At 31.4% G+C, this 27,707-nt stretch overlaps 6 protein-coding genes and 1 long non-coding RNA gene across 10 annotated transcripts; 4 read left to right on the forward strand and 3 right to left on the reverse strand.

The window, feature by feature from the left end:
- The first annotated feature begins 697 nt into the window (after positions 1–697).
- Positions 698–5,233, forward strand: LOC123987761. Its single transcript, XM_046285633.1, has 3 exons — positions 698–2,515; positions 3,975–4,206; positions 5,020–5,233. Exons 1-3 carry the CDS (start codon positions 2,386–2,388, stop codon positions 5,231–5,233), a joined length of 576 nt encoding a protein of 191 aa, XP_046141589.1. The 5' UTR covers positions 698–2,385.
- Positions 3,509–7,205, reverse strand: LOC114882634. Of its 3 annotated transcripts, none has more exons than XR_006829371.1 (5): positions 6,775–7,205; positions 6,613–6,693; positions 6,275–6,367; positions 3,906–5,352; positions 3,509–3,721 (listed from the first exon to the last, which is right to left on the reverse strand). It is a non-coding gene; the product is annotated as an uncharacterized LOC114882634 (long non-coding RNA). The 3 variants fall into 3 exon arrangements; XR_006829369.1 differs by having other exon boundaries at positions 3,509–3,757; XR_006829370.1 differs by having other exon boundaries at positions 3,509–3,757; positions 3,870–5,352.
- On the forward strand, positions 5,098–11,977 carry LOC114882625 (mitogen-activated protein kinase kinase kinase 13). Of its 2 annotated transcripts, none has more exons than XM_029199491.2 (10): positions 5,098–5,186; positions 7,227–7,499; positions 7,577–7,763; positions 7,840–8,031; positions 8,123–8,549; positions 8,623–8,849; positions 8,926–9,238; positions 9,323–9,717; positions 9,788–10,006; positions 10,080–11,977. In XM_029199491.2, exons 2-10 carry the CDS (start codon positions 7,301–7,303, stop codon positions 10,282–10,284), a joined length of 2,364 nt encoding a protein of 787 aa, XP_029055324.2. In that variant the 5' UTR covers positions 5,098–5,186; positions 7,227–7,300; the 3' UTR covers positions 10,285–11,977. The 2 variants fall into 2 exon arrangements, with proteins under 2 accessions (XP_029055324.2, XP_029055325.2); XM_029199492.2 differs by lacking the exon at positions 5,098–5,186 and adding an exon at positions 5,433–5,811.
- Positions 11,978–12,158: 181 nt separating this feature from the next.
- Positions 12,159–14,455, reverse strand: LOC114882632 (armadillo repeat-containing protein 1-like). Its single transcript, XM_046285631.1, is given in 6 exon segments — positions 12,159–13,089; positions 13,165–13,374; positions 13,445–13,572; positions 13,575–13,779; positions 13,845–13,956; positions 14,438–14,455. Coding segments are annotated over 5 exon segments (819 nt in total). The 5' UTR covers positions 13,947–13,956; positions 14,438–14,455; the 3' UTR covers positions 12,159–12,915.
- A 75-nt stretch (positions 14,456–14,530) lies between these two features.
- Positions 14,531–16,451, forward strand: LOC123987760 (SOSS complex subunit B homolog). Its single transcript, XM_046285632.1, has 2 exons — positions 14,531–15,391; positions 15,476–16,451. Exons 1-2 carry the CDS (start codon positions 14,933–14,935, stop codon positions 15,713–15,715), a joined length of 699 nt encoding a protein of 232 aa, XP_046141588.1. The 5' UTR covers positions 14,531–14,932; the 3' UTR covers positions 15,716–16,451.
- A 686-nt stretch (positions 16,452–17,137) lies between these two features.
- LOC114882631 (solute carrier family 35 member C2) lies at positions 17,138–20,268 on the forward strand. Its single transcript, XM_046285823.1, has 6 exons — positions 17,138–17,479; positions 17,557–17,771; positions 17,861–17,933; positions 18,007–18,259; positions 18,316–18,492; positions 18,570–20,268. Exons 1-6 carry the CDS (start codon positions 17,270–17,272, stop codon positions 18,920–18,922), a joined length of 1,281 nt encoding a protein of 426 aa, XP_046141779.1. The 5' UTR covers positions 17,138–17,269; the 3' UTR covers positions 18,923–20,268.
- Positions 18,940–27,678, reverse strand: LOC114882593. Its single transcript, XM_046285826.1, is given in 43 exon segments — positions 18,940–20,371; positions 20,374–20,404; positions 20,406–20,442; positions 20,558–20,709; positions 20,712–20,744; positions 20,747–20,820; positions 20,823–20,865; positions 20,926–21,030; positions 21,109–21,212; positions 21,215–21,287; positions 21,289–21,407; positions 21,410–21,442; positions 21,445–21,522; positions 21,625–21,823; positions 21,825–21,923; positions 22,004–22,152; positions 22,222–22,420; positions 22,499–22,653; positions 22,741–22,846; positions 22,848–22,880; positions 22,882–22,966; positions 23,042–23,134; positions 23,136–23,178; positions 23,181–23,678; positions 23,681–23,725; positions 23,728–24,241; positions 24,243–25,091; positions 25,166–25,269; positions 25,272–25,370; positions 25,373–25,411; positions 25,414–25,489; positions 25,491–25,566; positions 25,568–25,867; positions 25,869–25,934; positions 25,936–26,003; positions 26,005–26,104; positions 26,106–26,341; positions 26,343–26,390; positions 26,392–26,581; positions 26,677–26,761; positions 26,764–26,855; positions 26,968–27,078; positions 27,150–27,678. Coding segments are annotated over 42 exon segments (5,646 nt in total). The 5' UTR covers positions 27,054–27,078; positions 27,150–27,678; the 3' UTR covers positions 18,940–20,339.
- Between the last annotated feature and the right edge of the window lie 29 nt (positions 27,679–27,707).

Consider the following 27,707-nt stretch of genomic DNA (forward strand, 5'->3'; position numbering starts at 1 on the left):
TTGGCCCTCTAGCGGGAAAAATGCGAACTAAAATCTCGACCTCGAGTCAGCGCCATCTGGTTTTGGAAAAAGGAACTATATCATGTCGGAATTTTGGCCCTCTAGCGGGAAAAATGCGAACTAAAATCTCGACCTCGAGTCAGCGCCATCTGGTTTTGGAAAAGGAACTAAATCATGTCGGAATTTTGGCCCTCTAGCGGGAAAAATGCGAACTAAAATCTCGACCTCGAGTCAGCGCCATCTGGTTTTGGAAAAAGGAACTAAATCATGTCGGAATTTTGGCCCTCTAGCGGGAAAAATGCGAACTAAAATCTCGACCTCGAGTCAGCGCCATCTGGTTTTGGAAAAAGGAACTAAATCATGTCGGAATTTTGGCCCTCTAGCGGGAAAAATGTGAACTAAAATCCCGGCCTCGAGTCAGCGCCATCTGGTTTTGGAAAAAGGAACTAAATCATGTCGGAATTTTGGCCCTCTAGCGGGAAAAATGTGAACTAAAATCTCGACCTCGAGTCAGCGCTATCTTGTGACGATAGAAGGAACTAAATTTTGCACAATTTTTGCAAAACTTGGCCCATAAAGGATAAAATTAATAACCGAAAGGGGTGGCCTTGGTCTATAAAGAGGGATAAAATAATAAATAACTGGAAAAAGTGAATAAATGAAATAATAAATCAGTTGTTTTTTTAAAATGATTTATTTACCAAGCCGCATGATATACAGCAATACTAATCTATACAGGCAATCTATACTACTATACTAACATACAGGTTTGTCAAACAATTATTTTAATAACTTTTCGGTCTTACTTAGATTTTGACTGATTTATTAAAAATATAGAATCGAAGGAAATCCAAATTGTGTCCTTTTAGTTGTCAGTGCCAGGTGTGGTAAAAGAGGAACTCGTGAAACAGGTACGATTGTTATACTGACTGTGCTCTTCTCATGTAGATCTAGCTTCACCTGGGGGGTGTCTGGGACCCCAAAATTAGGACTCCTCAAGAAGAAAGGCATGTATGTATAGTCGTTTTGTATCTGCAGTTACTGTACGTACATACAATATAAGAAAGTGCTTCTGCGCCTGTGCAAAGGGGCAGCCAAATCTGTGGAACAGCATAAAAGAAAAAGTTTTGACCATTTCCAAGAAGTAACGAAAATACTTCCAGGAATTAATGGTCATCTCTTTCCCTCTCCTCTTACGCTCATCCGGGGAGAATCGAAAGGATAGATTTCTTGGAAATGTTTTCACATTATACAATATTGTTGTGTATAGTATACATAAATGTAACATTTTACATATTTGGCCTAAAAATAGTATTATTTAACTTACTCTCTGAAACAATACAAACAAATATGTGTCTTTTTTAATTTTTAAACGTAATGTTCTGTTGTAGATACATAAGGTTTCCAACATAGATGCATTTTCCAAATCGTTTTCTAACATCGGTCAAGCGTTACAGGTACATACATCTACGATTGTTAGGAACTCGTTTGCTGTCCCTTTTTCGCCCCCACTGTATATCCTGACTATTGAGTACCTTTAAGTATGCCCCACTCTTCGAAATCTTACAATAGTGTGTGTAGCTAATAAAAAGAATAGAAGAATTGTCCGTATATTATTCAATGATACCTTCCAAAATATATGAAGCAGTTCTAGAATTGATAAAATCTATTTTCTTCCTACACAGAAATGAGAATATAATATTTCAGAGCTTTGAATTAGCGATTTTTCGTATTACGGGGTTGAAGCAGTGGCGCCATCTAATGTGTACAGGGACGAACCTATTATTTTTTTAAACGGTATTAATTGTCACTAGATTATTATTAAATATTATAATAATACCTGTGTTACTGTTTGTAACTCCGATCTAATAATATTCGATGAATTAATCGAACTTTTATAAAAGGAATATGTAAAATTGAAGATGCACAGATTTCGTAGATATTCCAAAAAATATATGTTCGTCCCTGCAAACCTGCGCCCCGCTCACACATGCAACACAATACGCAGTTCGTATGCGTATGCGACTCGAATACCAAGAGGCGTAGTTTGAATAGACGAACCTGTTCGGTACTTTGTTCCCTCTGTCAGGAGAGAACAATATCCTTACACTCACACAGAAAGCAGGCGCACTCTGGTGTCGAAGCTGTAGACAAAATGGTACGCGCCATTTTGTTTAGTGTTCGCTGGACGCGTCGTGCGTCGGGGTGGTGTAGGGTTGTTTTCGTGACAGTCAACAAGAATATATTCGCGATTATTTGAGCTTACTTGCAACTAAACGTGTACAATAGTGTTTCAATTAAATCAGTGCAATATATGTATATTTTTCTGCATGATTATCGTGACGCGGTACACAAGGATCAGTTTTTTGAGAGTCGAGGACTCTCATGTCCACAGTGTCAGACTCGATAGTTGAAAAAAACTTTTGCAAATGCATGGCGCCAGTTACAATTACATGGATATTTTATAGGGAATCGTGGCTATTGCCGTCTACATCGGCAGATTTTTTTTCTACAGGTAAGAAAAGAGGGGTTGACTGTGCTTAATCGATAAAGCGTCTCTCCCATACTCTTTCCTCTTCCCCATTTTCAAACGCCAGAGTTTCGCGTTCTTCTCTCTTCGACAAATTTCAGGAGGCCTATACTTAATACTTTTAACTCGACTTTTTTTTTTCGTGATAAATGTACTCCCTAACCACTGTAGTGTTTCGCTTGTGCAAGCCGTTCGAGGAAAGTGAAAGCTCGTTCCTGATCGTTCTGCATTGGGTACGGATCTCATTGCGTCCGTCGCAGAGGCACACGTTTCGTACTACTCTCTCGCAGCGTTGCACAGATTGAAGCGTCACTGAGCCCAAACAGTCGGGCGCTTTCAACTGTACTCCGATTACCTCTTTAATAGATGGATCTATTGTTTTCGCATGAATGAGAAAAAGATACCCTTGAAAAGGGTCTAACATCGCGCGAACAAGTGGACTACCGAAATAATTGATTAAATGGGAAATAAAAAGATCTTCGTTACGGATAACATTAATGTTGCATAAGATTATTTCGTAATGATTCAAATAGTCATCGAACCAGTAAAATGTTAATGTAGAGTACTGGTACTAGAATAATTTTACAGGAAACTTTCACGTTTAATTTTTGTTTATCTTTATGGACCGTAAAGTTCAAAGTGAAATTCATATTTCCATGAAAAACTTATATTAACGGAGATTACTTATCTTTAAATAATAATTATGTAAGTGTTTTCCTACAATATTTCTTGTTACTGCCTTACAGAAATGTCCTTGAACAGGTGGATTATATTGGATTTCGTTTCGCTAGTATTCAAATAGAAAACAATTCACAGATGTAGCAAGAATTATTTTCGAAATATTCACGATAAAACACTGATTATTTCAAAGTAAGTTACAAGTTACCGATCACCGTGATTCCATAGACAGCATTGCGATCACTGAATTTATCGGGTGATTTCAATGCTAGGAGGTGCAGGAAAACTGTGTAGATCGTATTACTCTAGCGAAAATGCTTTCTGCATTTAATATTTTATCTTTATACACATAAATGTATCCGATGCATTAGTATTTCTACACAATTTCCTCGTAACATTTCAAGCGAAAATTTCTTCCGCGTCTAACCTTCGTTGCATCTCTTTTGAAGGGGTCGTGTTCGTTTGACCGAAGCGAGGGTGTGTTCACGTAAATAAGTAAACGCGTTCCTAGTCCTGAAAACCATGACCATGAAAAGAAAGGATGAATAACTAAAAGAAAAGAAAAAGTTAAATATCAAAATCATGAATACATAACGGTGGTCGTCGAAATTTATTTCATTTTTTTAAATATTACGATAGTAACACAGGTGACGACATTTACCGGGTATTGGGGGTGAGACATAGTATATTCAGTTACCCTTATTAAATTTGTCGCTTTGCGTTAGTCATCCCCTTCTCTAATAACATAATCTGATCTATTTTACAGTATACCACGTCTTAATATGTTCAGTATGGTGGTCAATAAAGCGACAAATCGGAAGAAACAAACACCCCTCTCATTACGATTCGTTCTTCCCCAACTTTACTCATAAGAGCGTAGTCTGTCCGAGAAACGAAGGGTGCAACGTGTTCACTCTTTTAGAACATCGATTTGTTAAGTCTGCAAAATTTTCAACCCCTTTGCTGTATGGACGAAAATTCACAGTTGCGATTAAACAGTAAGATACATTTGGTATAATGAGCTTTTAATGATTTATAATATAATTTTGCATAATCTGAAAATATGTAATTGAAACGATAGCGATTATCAGAATCATTACCGTTTGCGTAGGGAGCAAGTTGCCGCTAGAAGATTTAGAAGGTTTCAGGGGTTATTACTAGGAAGTTAGAGCTTACCTAGACATGGACACAGGTGCTTGGGATTAATCCAAGACACGCCTACGAATGACTCACTATACAAAACTCCATATTCTTTTTTTCTTGCACGGAGCGAAAGGGTTCCGCGGTTGAACCAGTACGCATTATAGGCATTTTTTTTTTTTTTGAGCCGGTTAGATTTTTGGTTAATTTATTCTGTAACTTTGTTACATTGTATTCATTAAACAACATATAACGAAAAGAGTGTTATTTATAATTTTGTTAAAACTCCTTAGTAAATTTGTTCAAAGTATGGTTTAGTTTTAATTATGTCTTATTTCTCGTTACCTAAGCCTGCTCATTTATTTCTCATTATGTATATGGAAATAATGCAAGTCAGTGACTTAAGGAATTTGCACGAAAAATAAAATCACGGTTAAGTTTGGTATGTGACCGCCACATACCACGCCTCTTACTAGATCGACATTCCATTGAACCCAACCTCCCTATGTTATGCCAAAGGTGATTTCTTTTTCGTCCGGTCTTCATTCCTGGTAACACTACTCCCCGGTGTACACGTGGCGACGAGACAAGTAACGATAGATTTTCCGAAAATTTAACCAGTGTCAAAAAAAAGAATAGCTTATTTGATACATCATTGAATTTTGTTTCAGAACTAGAGTACCAAATGATAAACGAGAATGCGTACTCCTGCTGAGACCGAAACACTATCTCAACCTGAGATGTACAAATTTGAATCTCAGGAAAGCGAAGCACCATCGGGTGGCAATCAAGTGGTTTTGTCACCCTCCCGTCCAGAAACGCACATATTTACTAATAGGTAAAATAAAAAACATATTTAATAACCGTGATACTTTGTGTCTGTAAATATACCTGTTTAAAATAACGCGCTGTTTTTCATGGAGTTGCGCGCGTATTGTTACGCATGCGTCTTCTTAATTGCCTACCGTAGGTATACCACGAAGCATTGTTCAAAATCCATGTATCTAAAAAAAGAAGAAATAAGAAATTACCTTTAATACCCGCTATAGTATGGAATGATATTAATTATATAAATGCTTACTCCAAAGAGAAATCTAACACAGGACAATCCACCTGCCGTTTAATTAGATCTAAACTATAATGTAATTACAGACAGATACACTTGATCATCACGTGTTATATCAGAGAAACGAACGGTAAATGTAGCCCTCTACCGGCTAACTTGTTAGTTTTTGATATGTATCCTACTCGCGAGCATTGTGTGTAGTTTTGTCGTGCTGGTTTTTTGTTCGGCTGGAAAACAATCCGATCGGTGGAATGATTTTGTAATACTTTCTCTCGATACACGGGACAAGGGTGATATATCCATATGTTACGTGCGGCACGATGGTTTTTACACGGTTTTTCCTCCGGAAGACGCAGAACGACGATGCGGCCGTTCCAAACAACGTCGGCACAAGGAGGTGAGCACGAAGGCCAAATCGTCGGAATGCGCTTCCGATAACGGCACCGTTGACGGCTTCGATCTTGTCCTCGAACTACCACATTCGTGTAAACCTACATTCGTAATCTCTCGAATCTCCGATACTTACAATACTATCGTAGAAATTTCTTACGTTTCGGTCATAATGTCTCTTTCACTTTTAGTAAATACATCAATTTTTTACGCTACTTGAACATCGTTGATTGGAAGAATGATACATATATATAATAAAAAGAGTCGTGAGAAAGGATTATACTTACATATAGTAAAGGACTCGAGGTTCGGTGTAAAGTACACCGTTGATATCAATGCTTACAGTTATCGCATCGCGTTACTTATACACTCGATTCATGCTTACGATTTATAATCACAAGTTGACAGGTGTACAATGCTTATAGAAAAAAAGCATGCCGTTCGATTAATAAATTCAGAAATATTATTACCATTTTATATCGTGCTCCATATTTTCTTATACGTCAAAGCTCCATGAGAAACATTCTTTTATGAAGACGTTACGTGAAACGGGACACATCATTCTGAAATACATACAGATATTGCGTCTTTAAAACAATGTAATTTTATCAGAGCTTATTGTTTGCTAGCACAATAATAGGATTGTATCATCAACGAATTCTTCATCCCTCGTTTTTTTTTTTTAATTCTCTTTGATAATTATCGAACTAAGTACAGACGGCGATTATAGATTGATTTAATCAGTTTACCCATTTCTTAGAATTACTCGAGAGGAAAAAAATTTCCCTGGTTTACATAAATTACTTACTTCCTTTAAAACGCGCTAGTACACCGTTGTAGTTGTGCAGGTTTAAACGGATAAAAACCTCTTGAAACCTATTCACTTTCACTGCAATACATGTATCGGTTAAATCGATAAATGATAACCAGTTCAAACATACTTATGCAATTTTCCCTAAGATGTACCTACCATTTTGCAATGATAACAAAATAAATGAATGTTAGTTTAACGAAGTAGAAAATTGTAAAAAATTATCCTCTACTGATGATGATAGATTTTTCTATTTGTAATACGCTATTGTATTAATCCTGTATACATATGCATACTTATGATCGAATTAAAAAATATAGTTATTTACGTGTTGATAAATACGATAGAATAGAAGGAAAATAAATACGCACTTCACCGAAGAGACACAGTTCAATAAGATAAACTTTCACTAGCATAATTGTGCTTTCCATGCCATCTTTGACCTAAACATGAACTAACCACGCGCGCGGTCTTGAAAGCTCCAGCGAAGGTCATGATGATAGCTTTAAAAAAAAAATCGGGGAGTTGTTTTATTACCAACAACATAGATTACAATTTTTATTGAAATTATTTAAATAAAATCTTTTAATCTTGCGAATTATTAATTTTAGCATGTTATGCATCCAAGAAGAATTGGGTCAGTTGGGTGGAATTGCAGGAGGTCCCATAATCACTGACCCGAACGATGCTCAATTACCTAATAATAGTCATAGCATTTCGGGGAGCAATAGTAATTCCAGTGAAACTGCAACAAAATGTACTCCAGGTTCTGGAACTTGGATGCGCAAAGATCGAGTTGGGTCGAGGGGTAACTAGGATGTATGCGCCAGTATGGAGTATGCTTTCAAAAGCAGCTGTAAATGAAAAGATTAAAGGACATCAAAGTACATCATTCTTTTCTCTTTATTATGATATAGTAATTATAAGTATGATTAAGAGACTTAACTAAAAATCATTGTAGCTGATGATTGGGAGATACCATTTGAAACGATTAGCGAACTTCAGTGGCTTGGATCTGGAGCACAAGGTGCAGTATTTAGTGGGAAATTAAACAAAGAAATTGTAGCTGTAAAAAAGGTACGAGAACCACGTGAGACTGATATAAGGCATTTACGAAAACTTAATCACCCGAATATTGTTCAATTTAAGTAAGTATTTCGTTATTGTACGCATACGCGGGAAATTGATAACAGAATAATGGAAAATATTTTCATGTATTTTCAGAGGTGTTTGCACGCAAGCACCATGTTACTGTATAATAATGGAATTTTGTCCATATGGACCATTATATGATCTTCTTCGAGCTGGAGAACCAGTACCACCTCCTAGACTTGTATCATGGTCTAAACAAATTGCAGCTGGCATGGCTTATCTTCATGCACATAAAATTATACATAGAGATCTCAAAAGCCCAAAGTATGATGTTCAACATATAATACAATTCACGTATAATTTTCAATGCAATTAATAATCTTATTAATTTTTTAAATATTACCCACTTTTTCAGTGTATTGATAGGACAAGGAGAGGTTGTAAAAATTAGTGACTTTGGAACCAGTAGAGAATGGAATGAAATTAGTACAAGAATGAGCTTTGCTGGTACCGTTGCATGGATGGCTCCAGAAATAATCAGGAATGAACCCTGTTCTGAAAAAGTCGATATATGGTCATACGGTGTAGTATTGTGGGAACTGTTGAGTGGAGAAGTACCTTACAAAGATGTGGATTCTTCGGCAATTATTTGGGGTGTGGGCAATAATTCTCTCCATTTACCAATCCCCGCAAGTTGTCCAGAAGGTTACAGATTACTTGTAAAGCAATGTTGGGCTGCTAAACCGCGTAACAGACCTTCCTTTAAACATATTGAAATTCACCTCGGCATTGCAGCAGTTGAAGTGCTGTGTACAAAACCTGATGATTATTTTAAGACACAGGTAAAATGTTAGGCTTTAAGGGGTAAAACCGTGAAAATAAGTTTAACATGTTTAATAATCATTGTAATTATAGCAATCATGGAAGAAAGAAATTAGAGATCATATGAAACAAATGCAAACAAATAGCTGCAGTAGTCCAAGATTTGAAGCTGACCTAATTAGACGACGCGAGGATGAGCTAAGGCATGCTCAAGATATTCGAGAACACTATGAACGTAAACTTGAACGGACTAACAATTTGTACTTAGAACTAAGCGCCGTTTTATTACAATTAGAACAGCGCGAACGAGATGTGATCAAGTAGGTGATAATGTGTGAACCAACGATGAATTAAAAAATATGATAATTGATAATTACAAACGCCTTAATATTTTAGACGAGAACAACAAAGTGGCTATAAACAATGTAAGAAACGACTTGTGCATCCTCTATTGAAGGCTCAAGAAAGACTACATCGTAGACGTAATCCTACGATACAATTTTCAACATCCTCTACACCATCCCCGACAGATGGCCCTCAGAGCCCTGCAAAGGCAACTATGTACACGCAATTGAACGAATCGAATCAGCCAGAAACAATTTTGGCTCCTAATAACAGTTTCAAACAACGTAAGTACAGACATCGTCGGGTGGGATCCGGATGTGGTGTTAACTCTAGCCCCCGATCAAGTCCTCATCACGAAAGAAAGGTATGTATTCAAACGCGAAAAACATAAGTTTTTCTTATCCTAAAAGAATAATCTAGAATGTAGCATATGCTTTTTGATTTTCAGAGTACAGAAGTATGCGCGCGTTACGTTGATAATCAAACTCAAACAGATATAATGGACATTAGCGAAACTGACAACGTTAGACAAACAACAGTAGTTTCATCGACAGAAAAGCTTTCTGTAAATAGCATCAATAAACAGTCATTAAATAAACAAGCATCAGAGTGTTTAAATGGGAATTCAGTTTTGTCCGACGATCATTATAGAATGCAATCTAGTCCCTGTTCCAGTCCTGAACCTTCAAATGTGAATCATGCAAATGGAAACGAACGTTTAAAGGACTGTAGTGACGATGATAATCTTGAAACGCTTGGCCGAAAAGTTAGTGAAATAATTAATGCTAATCGCCTTATTTCTCCAATCGATAATGGAAATTGTGACGATGTCATACAGCATAGGTGAGTGTATTTCAGATTTTAACATTTTAGAGAAATAATTATATAAATAATAATTAATAACCAACTTCAGAGGTAAAGAAGATTCTGTGAAGTTATCTGGTCATTTTTGTGGAATTATTGTTAACGGTACTAATATACAACAAGAACAATCGGAAATAAAATCTCGGCCTTGCAATGAAAACATAAATGCTTTATGTGATCATGAAGATGATGCATGCGAAGAGAGTTGGTCAGATGAAGAAGGTGAAGATCCGAGCTATACGTATAATTATTCTCTTAGAAGAAGGAGGTATGCATATTTTTTTCTAATTATGTAAACATAAATATAATTTCCAACTATAATTTTCAATTTAATCTTATAGTATTGCGAGAAGACCAATTGGTCCTGGATATAGATTAAGAAGACTTAAACACGCAACAGTACGAATAGAAGGAGTGTTAGCTTCTGATGAAGAAAACACTTCTGAATATTCACATCCTCCGTCCAGTCAATCATCTACGTTAGAAAGTAATCCTGATATGCAAAGAGTACTTCGTAATATTCAATATTCTCATAAAGTGAGTTAAGGTAATTTTTTATCATTTATAAATATACGTTATTCTATATGATATACAGGTGGAATTAGAACTTCCATACCCAAAATGAGTAGAATCGTGGTGATAGAGATAGCGGTGACGTAATGGATAGCGTAAGAAACTGGTTTTATTTACAAAAGATTTATAAAGTTGTAATTTCATTTTCTACTTTCTCTTACAATTGGTACATGAAAGAATTCACTCTTAATTGAACCTAAATCTTCGATGTTTCTAATTAACCACACTATCCACTACGCTACCGCCAATCAAACGTTCTCTTTATTTTCCTATTTATTTTGGGAACGGTGTTTCAATTCCACACGTATACAAGGTGTTCCAAAAAGGTATAATACTTAAAATACAGATTCTCCATATTAAAACAAATAGGAAGCCGTCTGCTAATTTATAATTTGTGGTTTTGTTTCCAAAATATAAACAATTAAATATTGGATATTTTATCAACTGCGCGTGGCCGTCCGAACGATAGGCGGCTCAACGCACAACTGACGTGTGCTGTTTGGAACCAGGAGAGTACGCATACATAGGATGCGCGCGCATACACATAGCGAAAACCGAAAAATCAAAGCCGCAAAGTATTTTCCGATTTATTTTGGTATGGAGAATCTGTAAATTTAACATTTTAAAACCTTTTTGTGATACTCTGTATAAATAAAATGAAGACAAAAATAATAAATGTATTAGAGAATAAATATTTAGAAACAAAGACCGATTTAGAGAACATGTAATGGAATGACAATTGTTAAATAAATTCTACAAAATAAGTGCCTGTGGCAATTAAAAGTACACCAAATGGTAACTTTCAAAGTTAAATAGAAAACATTAATGAAATTATAATGTGCAATATAAAGCAATTTACATAAGCTTTCAATTGGAAATAGAGTTCTCAGTACAATAAATTTTCAATTCAACGAATATTCAAATATATAAATAAAATAAAATTACAGATGACACAAGATATTGCTTCAAAATTATTTTATCACAGAAAAAAAATCGTTAAATATTTTTGATGCAATAAAATTACATTTTTACTATTACTCTTACTGCTGATATATGTAAAGTTCTGTATGTAATCGATTTTATTTTGTTTCTCAATTAACAAATGAAAAATCTAATTTAATGACTACGTTTACAATAAAATTAGTATAAGTTGTATTATAATATGATGAAAATAGTGCAGGTTGTCTGAGTTTCAAACTGAAACTCAACAATAGTGTTGGACTGTATATGAAAGTCATACTCATTTTTGCAAATTAATAACAATAAGTATTGCAGTTATATATGCATAACTAGATGATATAGTTAACTCAGTTGTCCAAAGTACTATTCTGCATCCATCTATTGTACCTGCTTTGAAACTCAAATTGCCTTAATGACAATTACTATACATTGTAAATATAGACAATATGATATAAACTTAGGAGAATAGTTAATAAGATACAGTATAACATTTTGATGTGCTCATTTGGATGAAATAATTAGTAAGACGTACAGAGATGTACTTTCTAATAATCATACATATTGTATCTATTATATTTATGCGAGTAGTTGCATAAATTGTTCCTTCTTGTGCAGTGGCAGCTAAACTGACTAGTTCTATTATTCTTTAATAATAGAAGCGGTACACAAAATTTGTGTTATAAACAATAAAGTTGATTTACAGTAATCGATTTATTCGTTTTACTTATAAACCTCATTCGTATTGTATATTTCAATTTTGTAAAACGAAAATAAAACTTTTTTTTTTATATGAAGTGTAACATGTCCATTAATTTCATTCACTGTTATTCGGGAAAAATACGAAGTTTTTTTTTGATTAAAAAATATACTCAATAAAACCAATAGAATATGTTGTAACTTTGCTTTATGTAAATGTATATTAACTTATTAAAATATTTATAATAAATAATTGCACAGCCTATGTTCGACAATAAAACATACATGTTGTCATGAATTTAAACATACTAGTAATAAAAAGAAGTTACAATGCATACAGTAGGAAATACTCATTTATACTTAGTGATAAAAATTCAAAAATCAGGCGCTCAGTGTAGTTTGAAATAAATTGTTTTTTATAACATTAATACTAACTCGATGTACGTACAACGTAAAATCTCTGTTTGAAAAAACCTTATTTACATTTTTTAAGGTAATAATTCTATCTTTTGTAATTTCATTGTAGATTATGTAAAAGTTTTACAGCTAACTTTATAGTATGTTATAATTTTTAAATATTTCATTGTTTTTTACTTAATTACAAATTTCAATACATTGTGTATATACAATTTAATTAACAAGAAATTTAAAATAGTAACTCAGATCTTCAATATTATTATTAGATCTATCTTTTTCAATGCATGTTTGATTGGATAAAGTAACACATGATTTTGATATTAAAAATAAACGAGAATATATGCAAGTTAAATGTACCGACTGTTACTGAAATTTAATCTTATCATTAAATCATTGATTAAACTAATTTAAAGTAAATTATGTAAAAGTACTTTTTCATAATATTGCAATTTCACACACTGTCTATGTTTATTCAATTATTTAGTAATAATAGAATAGAAAATTATATTTAATGTACTATGACTTATAAATTTACCAGTAAAATGAATTATGAAGAAACTCAGCAGTGGATTTGTACAATGATGAAGCACTTTGTCTTAATCCAGTAAATAATGAAACAACTCCCTCTTTTTCATCTTCTTGTTCATCCTCTTCAGGTAAGTATTCTGGCATATCATCAGTATCAGCATTGTTCCCAGTATGAATCTACAAATTATACAGTGTGAGGAAAATACATAATTTTATGTTAGAATATACATATAAATATATACATATATCTACCAATTTAACAAGATATTCCTGATTCAATTTATTTCTTGTCACTAGTCTTGCTTCCATATTTTCTGAATTTTTTTGAATAGCTTCTGCAATTTGTTTGGCTGTGACATAACTTAAAGTACGCATTGTAACACGTTGATGTTCTACATCAACTACAAGAGATACTAATCCATTGATTCTTATTAATATTGCCTCTAATTCTGCTCTGGTTTCCTATGTTATATATCATTGTTGTAAAACGGTAAGTATGTAATATTAAAACACAGATACTATTCATATTTACCGGTAATAAACCTTGTACATGTAACACAATAACATGTGTTTTTAGTTTTTTGGGTTCTATGACCCTACGGCATCTACTGTGTAAATTATATATCGGTGGTTTCATTCTTTCTATATCATTTTTAAGGATTGTGCTCGCGTAGATATCTTTGGTTCCTCTAAATTGTATTTATTTATAACTGCATCTAAGGCTTCACGAACTCCAAAGGTAGAGGTTATGTGTACATAATTGTCCAGATTTTTAACAAACAGTTCCAAAATATCTAAGCCCAAATTAACAATTTCGGCATCTGGTACTTCTAAGATATATGCTACATATGACAAAACTGTTTTATCCTAGAATGATCAGATTATAATAACAACGGAATATGTATAAATTTGAAAGAAGTCTATATTCTTACCTTTAAAATCGTGTCGTGGTTTGTAAAATCATTAGCCAATTTCTTATACGTTTCGAGAGTAACTTTCAATTCTTTTGGATCTATAGACTCGTCCACGTCCATTATCTAATACCTAAATGTTGACATTAATTTAATCTTAAACCAATACAATCAAAATAAGAAGTATCTTGTTTCACTTTTACGGTACGATACAGCCATTTAAATATTAATGAATCTTTGTCAACGTTCTAATCAAATTAAATAATTAGTGAATATAACTTATAAGATGAAATGTACATGCTCAGTTCATATTATGACATTTTAAGTAATAAATTTTAAACTGTTTATAGGGTTAAAATTTGTAAACTGAAATTATAAAGCAGAAAGGATCTTGTCTTTTACAATTTTTTAACATGATATTTGCTAGTTTTACAAAATATACATTAAGATATAATAAAATATATTTAAATATGTACTTAACGCATATATGTACATAAATCAATGTCTATCATATATGGTAAATAAAAGAGATTTTTAGAAGAATCAAATTTCGGGTACAAAACATTACACGCGTAACGTATGTATAGACTTTACATAAACGAGTAAATACATACGCGTAAATACATACATATGTTTACATACTATCACATTTATGTATAAATACATATAATACACATGTATCTTTTAAACAGATATATCAGTATTACCCTATGTAGTAATAACAGCAACAGTCATGCTACAACCAGCTGGTGCCAAATTATTTTGATGACGCACATATTGTAGTACAGTAGCGAAACTGGTGTCTGTATGACGTACTAAAATAAGATGGCTGATATTCGTTCCATCAACTACCAACAGCATAACACCCGTACTACCTCTCTAATGAACTTCTTTCTTATTTTACATAATTAAGCATTTTAAACCTTCATTGGTGTTATCCTGAATATTTGTAGAAAGAAGTCAATGTAGTATACGATATCTAACGAACGTTAAGAGTAATAGGGAAGCCCATAAAAGTAAGAACACATCCCACGTATTTTCAGATACATACGCACAGGTGATTGTTCATAAGGAGTGCTAGTGTAAAGTGTATATTGATTATTAAAACAATGGAATACGTACTGATAAAAGATATACGGCCGGGTCAAAAAAACATTAACGTAGTGTTTATTGTTTTGGAAGTTGGCCATCCTACTATTACCAAAGAAAACCGCGAAGTTCGAACGTTTAAAGTAGCAGACAGTACAGCATGTATGAACGTTTCAATTTGGGACGAACCTGGACAACTTTTAGTACCAGGTGATATTGTAAGATTAACGAAGGGATATGCATCCGTTTGGAGACAGTGTTTAACACTGTATTCTGGAAAAAATGGTGACATACAAAAGATTGGAGAATTTTGTATGGTAATAAATGAACAATTAAACATGAGTGAACCAAATCCTGCTCTAGCACAACAAATGATTAATCAGAGTGGATCTGGTCCACCTGGTAGTAACATTAATAATAACATTACAAACAATGGAAATGCAAATAATATCTCTGGACAGTCTGGAAGACAACCTTTGGTATGTTTCTTTTAACATTATTTTATAAGTTATTAATACTTCAACTTGTTCTTAATATCTTTGTATTAATTTGTTTTACTACAGGCAATTCAGAGTAATTCAACAACACCTACCAGTGGAGCACCTAGTAGTTCAGCTACAACAAAAAGTGGAAACAATAACAATGGCAATAGTGGTGGAAATAGTAGTAGTAGCACTTCCGGACTTCCAGGAGGTTCTGCAAGATATTCTGGTGATACAACAACAAAAACAACTGTTACAACAAAAACTAATTCTCGCGGTCGCGGGGGATATAGAAACGGTGGACGTAGTGACCGTAGATAACACACAAATAAAAAACGGCTAATTATATATGTGTAATAAAAATATGCAATTGATTACATTCAGGACAACTGTAATATACTGTTTTTCTAATAATCCTGTATATGTGTATTCATGAATTAATGTATACGATAAAGTGTGTTTAGATTCATAATGTGAATTGAGGACAATCCACTTAAGGACAGTAGATTAAACATATTATTATTATTATTAATTAATAATTTAGATTTATACTATTATTTAGTACAATTATCTTTTATTAATCTTTGTATTTAATATTGTATATCAATTAAAATGTAAGGATTGTCTTCAAATCAATATAAGTATCAAAATTTGTCTTATTATGATAAATAATGTAATGTGTAATATAAAGTATTCTGCATTTAACTAGTAAATAATCTTACTTGATAATTTTTAAAAATATATTTTATTAAGAAACACCATATGTATGAGCTTAATTTATACTGAGTAAAAATAGCAAGTTAATTCTAAGTAGCTTTTTACATTACATACAAAAATCATAAGTATCCTTCATATTTGTTCTTTTTATTCAGTATAAACTTTGCTTGGAAATAACTGATTTGTATTTTACACTTTTGAAGAAATTAAACAAATTTAAAAAAAGCATTAAATATTTTCTCCATTTTTCCTTTACACTTTAAATAATAAGAATTCATATATATATGTATATATATTGCACTTATTTTAACTTTGCCTATATTTAATATTTACTAAATATACTTTCCTGTAATTAAATTCTTACAAAATTAATGACTTTCCCTGAATAATGAATTTATAAAACATTATAACTTTCAAATATTATTTATCTCAAAACTTAATCATGTTAAATATACTTTTCTATTTTTTACAAAACTGATAATAATACATTTATAGCAACTAAAGATCCGCAATTAGAATATTTACTAAAATCTATCCAACTCACTTATGAAGTTTATTAGACCAATAAATTTAAGAATAAAGGAATTTCCAGGACAAGTTGAATCATCGGATTGTATACCATTTCTGTTTCTCTAATCCACTTTTTAGGTTATGTTTATAGATGGTTCCACGCTTATATGATATGTCACACGAAGTAAGTGATTACGATATGTATTTATTTCTAATTCTCAATTTTATGTACATATGTTTATAATTTTATGTATTGTAATTTTGCAGAATCGATACAATGATTACATCTGTACTATATTTTGGATATTTTATTAACTAACATATGATTTGGTAACAGATGTATCATATCAAACATAATAATTTATTGTTCTTTTTTATGAATCAGCAAAAACACACAAAACGGTATGTCTAATGCATTTATAGTATTAATCAGCAATGTTTTAATTCTATATATAACATATAATAATTCATAAATTGTAAAATGCAAACAATAGATAAGATAAGCATTATGGATAGATAAGTTTTTAATTTGTTTATTATTGGTTTTGTCGCGTTATAAAAAAAAGAGTTGAATATTGTTACTTTTTTGTTGAGATGATATATGTAAACTAATATAATTTGCATTTACAGATTTACTGTCCTTAAAGTATGACAAGATCACATATAAAATATGAAATTGCAAAAGATGCAGATGATACCTCAGATTATTTTCTTCAACCTGTACAGGAATTTCCTAATACATCTAAGAAAGAAGTATCTCCTTGGAAGAAACTTTGCAAAATTCTTACATTAATTGTTATTTACTTTGTCTTATCAGTAGGCCTCACATTTTATGTACAATGGCTTTACAATTCATATGTAAGTAAGTAATTTCACAATTTATAAAAACTTTTGTCATTATGTGATTTTATTTTGGATATGTAATAATCTTTTAGGGATTTCATTTTCCTCTAACTGTGGTGATATGTCATTTATCAATTAAATTTCTTTTATCTTCTCTAATAAGATGTATTAAAACATGTTGGAAAAGACAGCAACAATTAAAACTTTCTTTACATAGTATATTATGGATGGTTATGCCAGTGGGTATAGCTAGTGGTCTTGATGTTGGTTTATCAAACTGGGCAATTTCATTAATAACAATGTCATTGTATGTATAATAGATTTCTACATTATCTCTAAGTTGTTAATGAAATGAAATATTTAATACTATGTAATAATGATTATGCTTTTATTTAGGTATACTATGACAAAATCAACTACTATTATTTTTATTCTTGGATTTGCTCTTATTTTAAAATTAGAAAGAAAGGTAACAGTATTGATTTTTTAAATATATTTATATTTTTATAAAGAAAGTAATCAAGGAATTAATTCTGTTGTAGTCTTGGTCATTAATATGTATTGTAGTAATGATATCAGGAGGCTTATTTATGTTTACTTACAAATCAACACAATTTGCTATTTTTGGATTTGTAATTTGCCTCCTAGCATCATTTTCAAGTGGTGTACGATGGACTATGACACAACTTATTATGCAAAAGTCTAAACTTGGAATGAAAAGCCCAATTGATATGATGTACTATATGCAACTATGGATGCTGTTACCTGTTGTGCCAGTGATGATATGGTTTGAGGGTAAGAATTTATACATATATAAAATTCAAAATTCTAATATAAAATTTATCATTCAGGATCTCATGTGTACAGTAGCTTTAAAAATATTGATTGGAATGATGTACAATCTATTGCAATGACTACTATTGCTGTGCTTGGAAGTGCTATTATTGCTTTCCATATGGAAGTCATGGAATTTCTAGTTGTAACATACACTTCTAGTCTTACTCTTTCAATTACTGGCATAATTAAAGTAAGTCAAAATATAATAATACATATGTATAATAATTTAATTTTATAATGATGATATTTAAATACATATATTGTCGGCAGATATGTATTTTAATTTTGGCTGTTGAATGGAAAGGTGATCAAATGAGTGGCCTTAATTTTATAGGGTTGTTAATGTGCCTTGGTGGTATCATAATTCACTCTATTCAAAAAATATTATCAAATAGAAATAAGAAAAATGAAAACTTGGAATTACAAGTAAATTCTTCGCTAAGTCTTAACTTAAAAAACGAAGAAGGAATCGATACAAATTTACCTCTTTTAACACAAAAATCAACTTCTATAACAAATCTTTTAAATGCGGAATTCAGTTCGGAAGAAGACGATACGATGAAACACGGTGAGAATTCTACTCAAATATTGTCTAATATATTGCAACGAAGGGAGCAGTAAATCGTAGACTTGTGATATTGGTGTGCAACAAGACAAGATTTATTTACTATTGAAGGTCATTCCATGTCTGACATACATACTGCATTTTATAACTATTCTTATGTTTGTATTCAGTTGTATATCCTACAACTGCTTTTATTTTTAATGAAATTTTCATTAATGAGTCATATGTTTAAGGATGTAGTCTATATTATTGGTAAACTTTATATTAATGTACCAAATTCATTTGTTCTATGATTATATGAACATGAACACCTAAACTTTTACTCCAGCATTTATTTATAATGTTGTAAACATATAAACAGTGCATAAAAAAAGAAGGCATACAAATATTTATTATGGTAAAAAGAGTTAAAAGACCATTCCTTTCATAAATAATACCGTGAATTATATTTATTTAAGGACTTTCTATAAGTTTAACTTATCCCTAAAAATTTCAGTCTGTGTTAGTAGTTCTTTATTCGAAAATGGCATAATCATATCTTACCGATTAGTAGTATTTTTAATTTTTTTATTTTTTTTTTTTGAACATTAAGGATCCAATAAACGCACAGTATAATAATAGATAATTGAATACTGCTTGTAAATTGAATGTTGTTAATAACATTTGCAAATTTAATGTAATTTTTTCAGTCAGAATTTTAGTAAAAAGATAGTATTATTGTTTAATATTATTTTTTGTAATGTGCATAAATATCCATGGATTTAAGTAAAAGTTAATAACTAATGAATACTAATGTCGTTTATAAAGAATTTTCTTACAATTTTGTTGTTTTTAATACTTATGTAAAATATTGTATTTATACATTTTTGAAACATTACGTTTTATATTATTACGTGATGCTCATTTGATAATACACAAACTCATCTGTGTATTAATACTAGTAACATATGTCAAAGAAATTTAATTTGTATGTTCTCATATTGAGAATGTTAACTTTAAAATTTATAATAAATTTTGTATATATAAGTATGTTATTTTATATTTTATTTAATTTTGAATAACAAGTACTATGAACTTCACTTACTGTAAGAAATATTCTACACGATTCAATTTTTATTATGCTGTAAACTCTGCTTAAATGTTATATTTGACAATATAATATATGATAATCAAGTGTAAGGAAATATGTGTATAAATATTGTATTTAAAAGCAATATAAAGTAAAAGCGACCTTCTTCGTATTAAAATTAAGTTTTATTAGTAATGCATGGATAGTTGTTTGATTTTTTTTTCTTTTTAATATTTTAAGTTGATCCGTTTAAAATAATGAAATGAACTTATTTTGTATATACAATTGTATTACTACGATAAAATGAATAAATATGATGTATACCTAACATAATCATTATACTTTAATATAGATTAATAAATAATTGTTACCTATATAATTTAATAAATAACTTCGTAGGCTCATTACTTAGTCTGTTTGATTTGATTAGTCTTTTAGATTTGGCTTCAATTCTCTCTCCCAGTTTATGAAATTAAGTCATCCAATTCATCTATTTAAAAAGGAAAACTCAGTTTATATTTTGTTTAATTTGTAAACATGTACACACACACACACACACACACTGTGTGATTTTTATTACTGGAAGTTAATAATAAATGTACCATGTATTTGGAAAACTTACCTCTTGTATGTATACATTAAAGTACTATGTTTTAAAACTTGCTTTTCTTGTTAAATAATTGCAATGCATGTGGTAAACAGTAAAATACTGTCATCTTGGGAATTACTAACCAATGAAACAAATAGATTAGCTCTGCAAATTTCACATTCAAAAAATCACCATCATCCTCTTTCACGTTTTTCCCTTTTTCTTTTTCGTTTTTCCACTATCCGGCAGAGGTAATCTTTCTGTATTTATTAAACCCACTGATACTAACTGTTTCGGTAACTTATTTCTTTTTCACGAATTTTAATTACACTTGGTAGAATCTATAATGTAATCATTATTAATAAAAATATTCACATGAACCTTATTAATGTTGATATTACCTGTTTTAAATGACTTTCTAATATGAGAAATCTAGAATCATTAACAATATTGAATAATATCGCTCAAATGAAAAGATCGAGTGGTTCACAGCTATCGTGTATGTCCTAAAATAATTATTTCATTGTTCATAAAAATGATATCGCAAATATATAATTAAAAGTATAAGAATATTATGTATTTACTTTAATACTTGTTCCGCGAGTTCTAGCCACGAGAGGTTGTGCAAAGTAAACAACTTCAGAAACCACGTAACCAGTACTATGGCTTGATGTAAATGCTTTAGGAATACAATTATAAATTGCCCTGGTTCTTGTACAGTTGGACATAATGACACTCCGTTACTAACTAACAATTCTGGAGGGAACCAGGGCTGTATCTGATGGTAACCATATAGTTTTATTTTTTACAATAACGCGGCAACCATTTTTGATAGTGCTTGCTCTAAAATGGTTGTTGTGTTCATCTGGTATACCATACCAATTTTTTTAGCACCAGTATGCAAATATTCTATCCAGGAAGACCATGAGGATCGCGATACCAACAACAGGCACTGAATAACATGCCCACGTGAAGTGTTGGTACTGTCACACCTAATAAGTAAAATTACAGTATAAAATAATAATTTATGAAAAAAATAAAATAAAATAATTTGTTTATTTTGATTAGAAAAATTTTAAAAGTATTTCCATACCCATTATTGGGCCCTAAAGCGCGTAATACTGATCCAGCATTATTAGTAAGTACTTTGAGGTTCCACGGTGTCTTGCAAATGGACTATTTTTAGCAACAGAAATCCAAACCCACGCCACTTGAATCAATACTTGCAGCATGTACACAGACATGCCGTTTTCTTCTGCAACATGTTTCCAAATGCGCTTTCACCTCATCAGCAGAAGCAACCTTCAGCTTCATTTCCAGATCGTTGGTTTTCACCAAACCACATACGTTGTGTATTTCGTGCGATACGATAAAAAGCATTTAATGGCATATTTCTACCCTATAAAATTATGTACGTTTTATAAATGAAAATAAATTTAAACCTATCAAAGTATAATCATTGTAATTTAGAATTCATACTTTTACAATGCACTCTTCAATTTCATCAGAACTATCATCATCTTCATCTTCTTCATTTTCAGTAACTGGTGCGTTTTGCCTCTGTAAAGCTCTACTTTCTTTTTTTATCCATTCAGATTCAACTTCATCAAATAGCTTGCCTCTTTCCTCTAAAGAGGTTTTCTTAATAAGTAAATGAAAAAAAATTATATGTTTATTGTATATTTATATATAAATACCTGGAGACAACGTATCATATGGTAGTAAATATTTACAATAAATGTCATCTAATTTGGTTACACGATCTTGGGCAGATTTTGGTATCTTCATACCATCGGCTACTTTCTGCCATTTTTTCTTTTCAATAACTTCCTTTAATCCACCTAAGCTTTGAACTGTCTGATATAGATGAGGTAAATCAACTTCCATGCCACCAATCTGAAAACATACATAAAATTAATAAATGTTCTAAAAACAAGAAAAATTAAATGAAGAATCATAAATACGAAATTTTACCCAAGGTGGATGAGTTAATGTTATGCTTTGCGTGGCCAAGTATTTCTTTATAGCCATCATTTCCTTCACATTAGGACCCCATCTATGAAGCATACGATGCACATACTGGTTATAAGCAGTAAATCTCATGTCATCTGATACTTTACATTCCGGCTAAAATAATAATGATAAAAGAATATAAGTAAAATGTATTCATATATCATTTGTATCAATTAACTGTAACAATCATTAATTAATTTACTTAAAATTGGGTGGTGGTACAACTCGGCATATTCCAAACTTTTCTGCAACTGGTCTATTTTGTCTATATATTCTAGAGGATCTGAAAATCTTCTCACTAGGATGAAAATGTTGGAGCTTCGACTAAGCATGCTTCACTGTTCACGAGCATCCTTTGACATTTTTGGAAATGTTACATTATAGATGAGAATAAACTTCAGAACTTTCTGTTTTGATTTAATTTGACACCTGTAATTTAAAGCAATATGCTATAAAATAGTACTTAATTTTTGTCATTTAAGAAAGGTGAAATTATGTATTTACCTTTTCCCATTTTTATTTGAATCAATAGATGTTTTTCTTTCTCTAGAAGTTTTCGGAGATTTCGTCAATTTTTCTGTTCCACATTTGATAAAATCCCAATGTTTGCCTGTTTACAGTTTGTATTACGTTTTCATTTTACATGGAGAAGATGATTGAGTTTCGGGGATAGGTGCAGTGATAATTGAAGCTGCACTTGAAGAGGTAGATGGTGTTGAGTGATCTGTTGTTATAAAAGTAGAATTTGGTGGTGTACGAGTTGTAGGTTGCACCGTACCTACAGGAGGACAACGCGCAATAGACGCTGGAGGTTTTGTAACTAATTTGGCTCTTAAAAGAACTTTCTGATTAGGTCCAGTTGGTCCTTCGGTACCAAGTTTAACAGCTACACCTTGAATTAATTGTTGACCTTGAACTAAATTTGGTCCATTTCTTGTAACAGCTTGTAATGGTATATAAAATAGTTGACCATCATTCTCATCGTCGTTTCATTATTACTCTCAGTTGAGGTGATATTTCTGTACTTTATGTGGATTTGAATCTCCTTCTCCTCCATGTTCTTGTGACTGTGCATTATCATCAAGATTTACTTGTACAGCAATTGAAGCACTACAATTTACATTACTCCAAGTTGTAGTTACTTATCCAATGGTAGAACTTGTATATTAGCTAAAGTTGCGAAATTTTAGGTAATTCAAATTTGTTTATATTTAGTGTTTGCATTGGTACATTTTTTGTTTCAACTGTTTCACTTTCTTTTGGTAGAAGGACAGTATTGGAATTTTCTTTTAATTCGGTTATCTCACAATCATCTGTGATTATCTTTTCTACATTCTTATTTGTATTATTTTCCGATTTAATTGTATCACTTTCAGCTTTTTGTTCATTACTTTCAGATAAAGCAATAGCCATGTTTGATCTGGTAGATTCACGAACTTTACGTCTAAATGGAGTATTAACTGGAATTTCAGTATCACTTTCAAATGCATAAACACTACTTTCATTTTCTGGAGAAAATGCATTTGCATTAGGAATTACTGTTTTACGTTCTTAACTTTTGGTAAAAAATGGTTTTCCTTGGTTGGAATATGGTTTTCTTTTCACCTGACACTTTTTTTCGCCAGTTACATCTACTATATTTGATCACATTTAATGCAATATCATTTCTTCTCCAGCACATGAATCCTTACTTGATTTTACATTTCGTGTTTTTATTAACATCTTTCAACTCTGCGGTATTCTATTCACATAGTAATTCATTTTCCTGCTTTACATCAATGGACTTCATGTCCATTGTTGTAATGGATATACATTTATTCTGCATATTCATACGATCTTTCGCGTTTGCCTTTTCTGCTAATTTTGAAAGTGTAACGTTAACTGGTCTTACCAAATGTTGAATTTTTGTTGAAATAGACAAATGTGATACATCGGTTTTTTTTTCACAAACATCATATTTAAAGGCAGATACATTTTCCATTTCCAATTTACTTTCTTCTTTGGCAAACGAACTTTCATTCAACCATTTTTCAATTTGCTCGGTTGACATGTTTACCTTTTCTTTTCTTACATGTAATGTTGACAAAGACATATCTACATCATTTCCAGACATTTCTGGTTTGTGATGACAATCTTTTTCAATATGTTTTGTAAATTCCAATTTTGTCTTTTGAATTCTTTCAGATTGGACACATTGATTATTTGGCACACTTGTTGTGGGAGAAGTTTTATGTAAACAAGGATCATTATTAATTAATTCCTTATTTTCTTGTTGATTAGATGCATCTGAATCTTTTACATCTTCAATGTTAGTCGTTTTTGATGTGTCAGTACTTTTTTCCGTGACTAGAAGATTAGCATTAGCAGGGTTTTGAACAAGAATTTAATACTTTAGATATCGTTTTGCTTTGGTAAACCCGCGAAAAGATTCTTCGTCGTCCGATACTTTTGAAAGATCCACTTTTACAGAATTCTCATCTAATGACTGTTCAACTTTATCTATAACATCACAATTACTATTCATTATTATTAATATTAATATATTATTATTATTATTATTATTATTATTATTATTACTACTGTTGTTATTATTAGAGAAATTTCTTTCATTTGGCGGGGTGGTTCGTCTTTCTTTCTTTTTAACTTATTAAGCAGCATTCCTAAAGTTTCTTCATCAGAATCTGTGGATATCATGTGCATTATTTTGTATTTTTCCTTCTTTTGTTTAATTCACCACCTTTTTCAGGTGATGATTTACTAAATTTTGTTCTCGTTTAGCGTTTTATTACAAATTTTTCTTTATTAAACCGTAAATTATTTTGAACTTGAGATTCGATTTGATATTTACATTATTTTGAACTTCAATTCGTGTACTACTTTTTTCGTAGAAGATCGAAGATATCGGCTTGTAGGGTTTATTTAATTTCCTAAACTCCGTCTTGTAACAGCCTTGTGTTACTGTATCATTAGAAGAACTTACTGATTCCTCATCACTATCTATTTCGCATACTTTTGAACTCTTATTAGTCTTTACTTTTAAAAGCAATTTTACTAACTTTAGTTTTGTCTAATCGTTTATTTGATACACTATGAATACCAGTAATTTTACCATCTTTGTTTTTCGTAACTGGTTTTGAAACAGACTGTTTTGCTTTAGTCTTAACTTCATTTTCTGTTTGAGCACTTTTTCGTGCATTTGGTAATTCTGGAAAGCTATCCATAGAAATATTATCATCATTCTCTAATGCAGGACTTATAAGCTTTCTCCCGAGAATTTCCATATATACCGCAGCTGCCTCTTTTGTCTTTCTTGTTGGTCTTCTACAAGATTTTTGGAGAAACTGTTCCACTATGGGATCTAGTAAGTCTTCTCATTTCAGATTTACTTCTTGTACATTATTTTTTGAACATTCTTTTGAGCTGTACGTTTTATTTGTGATACTGATTTTTCTGAAGGACCTTCTTCCCTCTTCATCTTCAGATGTAGATTCCGAAGTTGATGTATCGCTACTATTTTGGTTTGCAATTACCTTCTTCTTTGGTTTGGGTGGAGCAGAACTAACTTTTGGGGAAGCTTTTCGTTTTGTCTGCAAGTACACTGCTCCTTAAACCAAGTCTTTTAGTCTCAATTCTTGGAAGGAACTTTCTAGGTGGCAACTGATTTGTTGATTTTAACATTGTTCTTTCTGTACAAGACCTTGTTCTCATGACACAGGATGTTTTAAATTTATTCTTAATCCTTTCCTTAGCAAGACGTTGCTCTTGATACTTCTTTTTCAGTGCTTGTACAGTAGATGTTGCACCTCTTAAATGTAGTAATATTTTTTTGTATTGAACCTGAAACCTTTTGTTTTATCATTAATGGCAGGTTTTACTTTGGTAACAATTTTTTTTTGACTTGAGTCTGATTTCTGATTTTTCACTAGATGTGGTACTAGAACATAGACGCCTTATCAGTTGATGCACGCAATGGCCTTAGGTGTCAGGCTTTCCTTTTTATTCCAACATTGAAAAAGTTTTAAACTTGGAGGTAAGATTGATGTCCTAAGGAGAAAAATTTTTATAATTTAATTGGTTAATAGTTAAATTACAACTAGTAAAGATTGAAATATGTTCTCCATAATAATAAAATTAGAAACCTCTGAAGCATCAGAAATGTTAAAAAGTCTTCTGTATTGGTCGCTTTTTATGTGTTTATTAATTCAGTTATAACTGCTTGGTTAGCTTATCTCTTATCTTAATGGGAGTATGCGGAGGGAGGATTCAAAACATTTGTTTGCTCCCTTGTGCAAATTTTCTCTGTGCATGCACTTTAGTTCTATAGAAATATAAAATATATTTTATATTTTTACATATTAATTAATGCTTAAGACAGATAGGATCTAACATAAACTGAAGAGTATATTTAAAAAAAAAAATTATATATTTACCTCTTTGGAGATTCTGAAAGTGGTTCCATAAGATCCACCAAATCCCCTTCTTTTCTCTTTCTTTTATCATTTCGACTTAGCACCATTTTTCAATGTTATTAAAAACTGTTTCTGTTAATTAATAATAAAATGTTGACAAATATATATCTGCTAGAATTTTAACAGGGGTCTGTAATATTTACCTGATCACTATCTCCATTTTTATTAAAAATAAGAGTTAAGAAATACTGAAAAACTATTATAACGTATAAGATACAAGTTTATTTGTAAGTAAAAAATATTTAAATAAATATTCGAAAACAAAATGCAGAATCTATTAGTTCATGAAGTTTTATGGCTATTCAAAGGCAAAGTAGTTTCCATTCAGAATAGGTAAATAAAGGTTAATAATATGCACAACGATAAAAACATCTGTTCTCACTAAACAGACGATTGTTTATTGTGTCAAGTAAAATTAAAATACCACGCTCTGATCTATGGTTAGATATACATAGATCTGCACTATAAAATTATATTGAATTTCTCAAGTCTTGTTCACATTGCATACAATGCACTGCGTTACACAACACAGTTTGCTATACACTAAATAGTTTAGGCCAATGAAAAAGGTATTTTACATAATGTTTGTATAGAGAACCATAAATATATTTACTGAAACATTTTAGCACATAACAAGTTATAATTACTTTTTTAAATTAACCTAAAGAGAAAAAAGAATCAAAAAACAATGCTTGACTTTA

This window comes from Osmia bicornis, chromosome 5 (assembly GCF_907164935.1).
Source record: "Osmia bicornis bicornis chromosome 5, iOsmBic2.1, whole genome shotgun sequence".
NCBI lineage: Eukaryota > Metazoa > Arthropoda > Insecta > Hymenoptera > Megachilidae > Osmia > Osmia bicornis.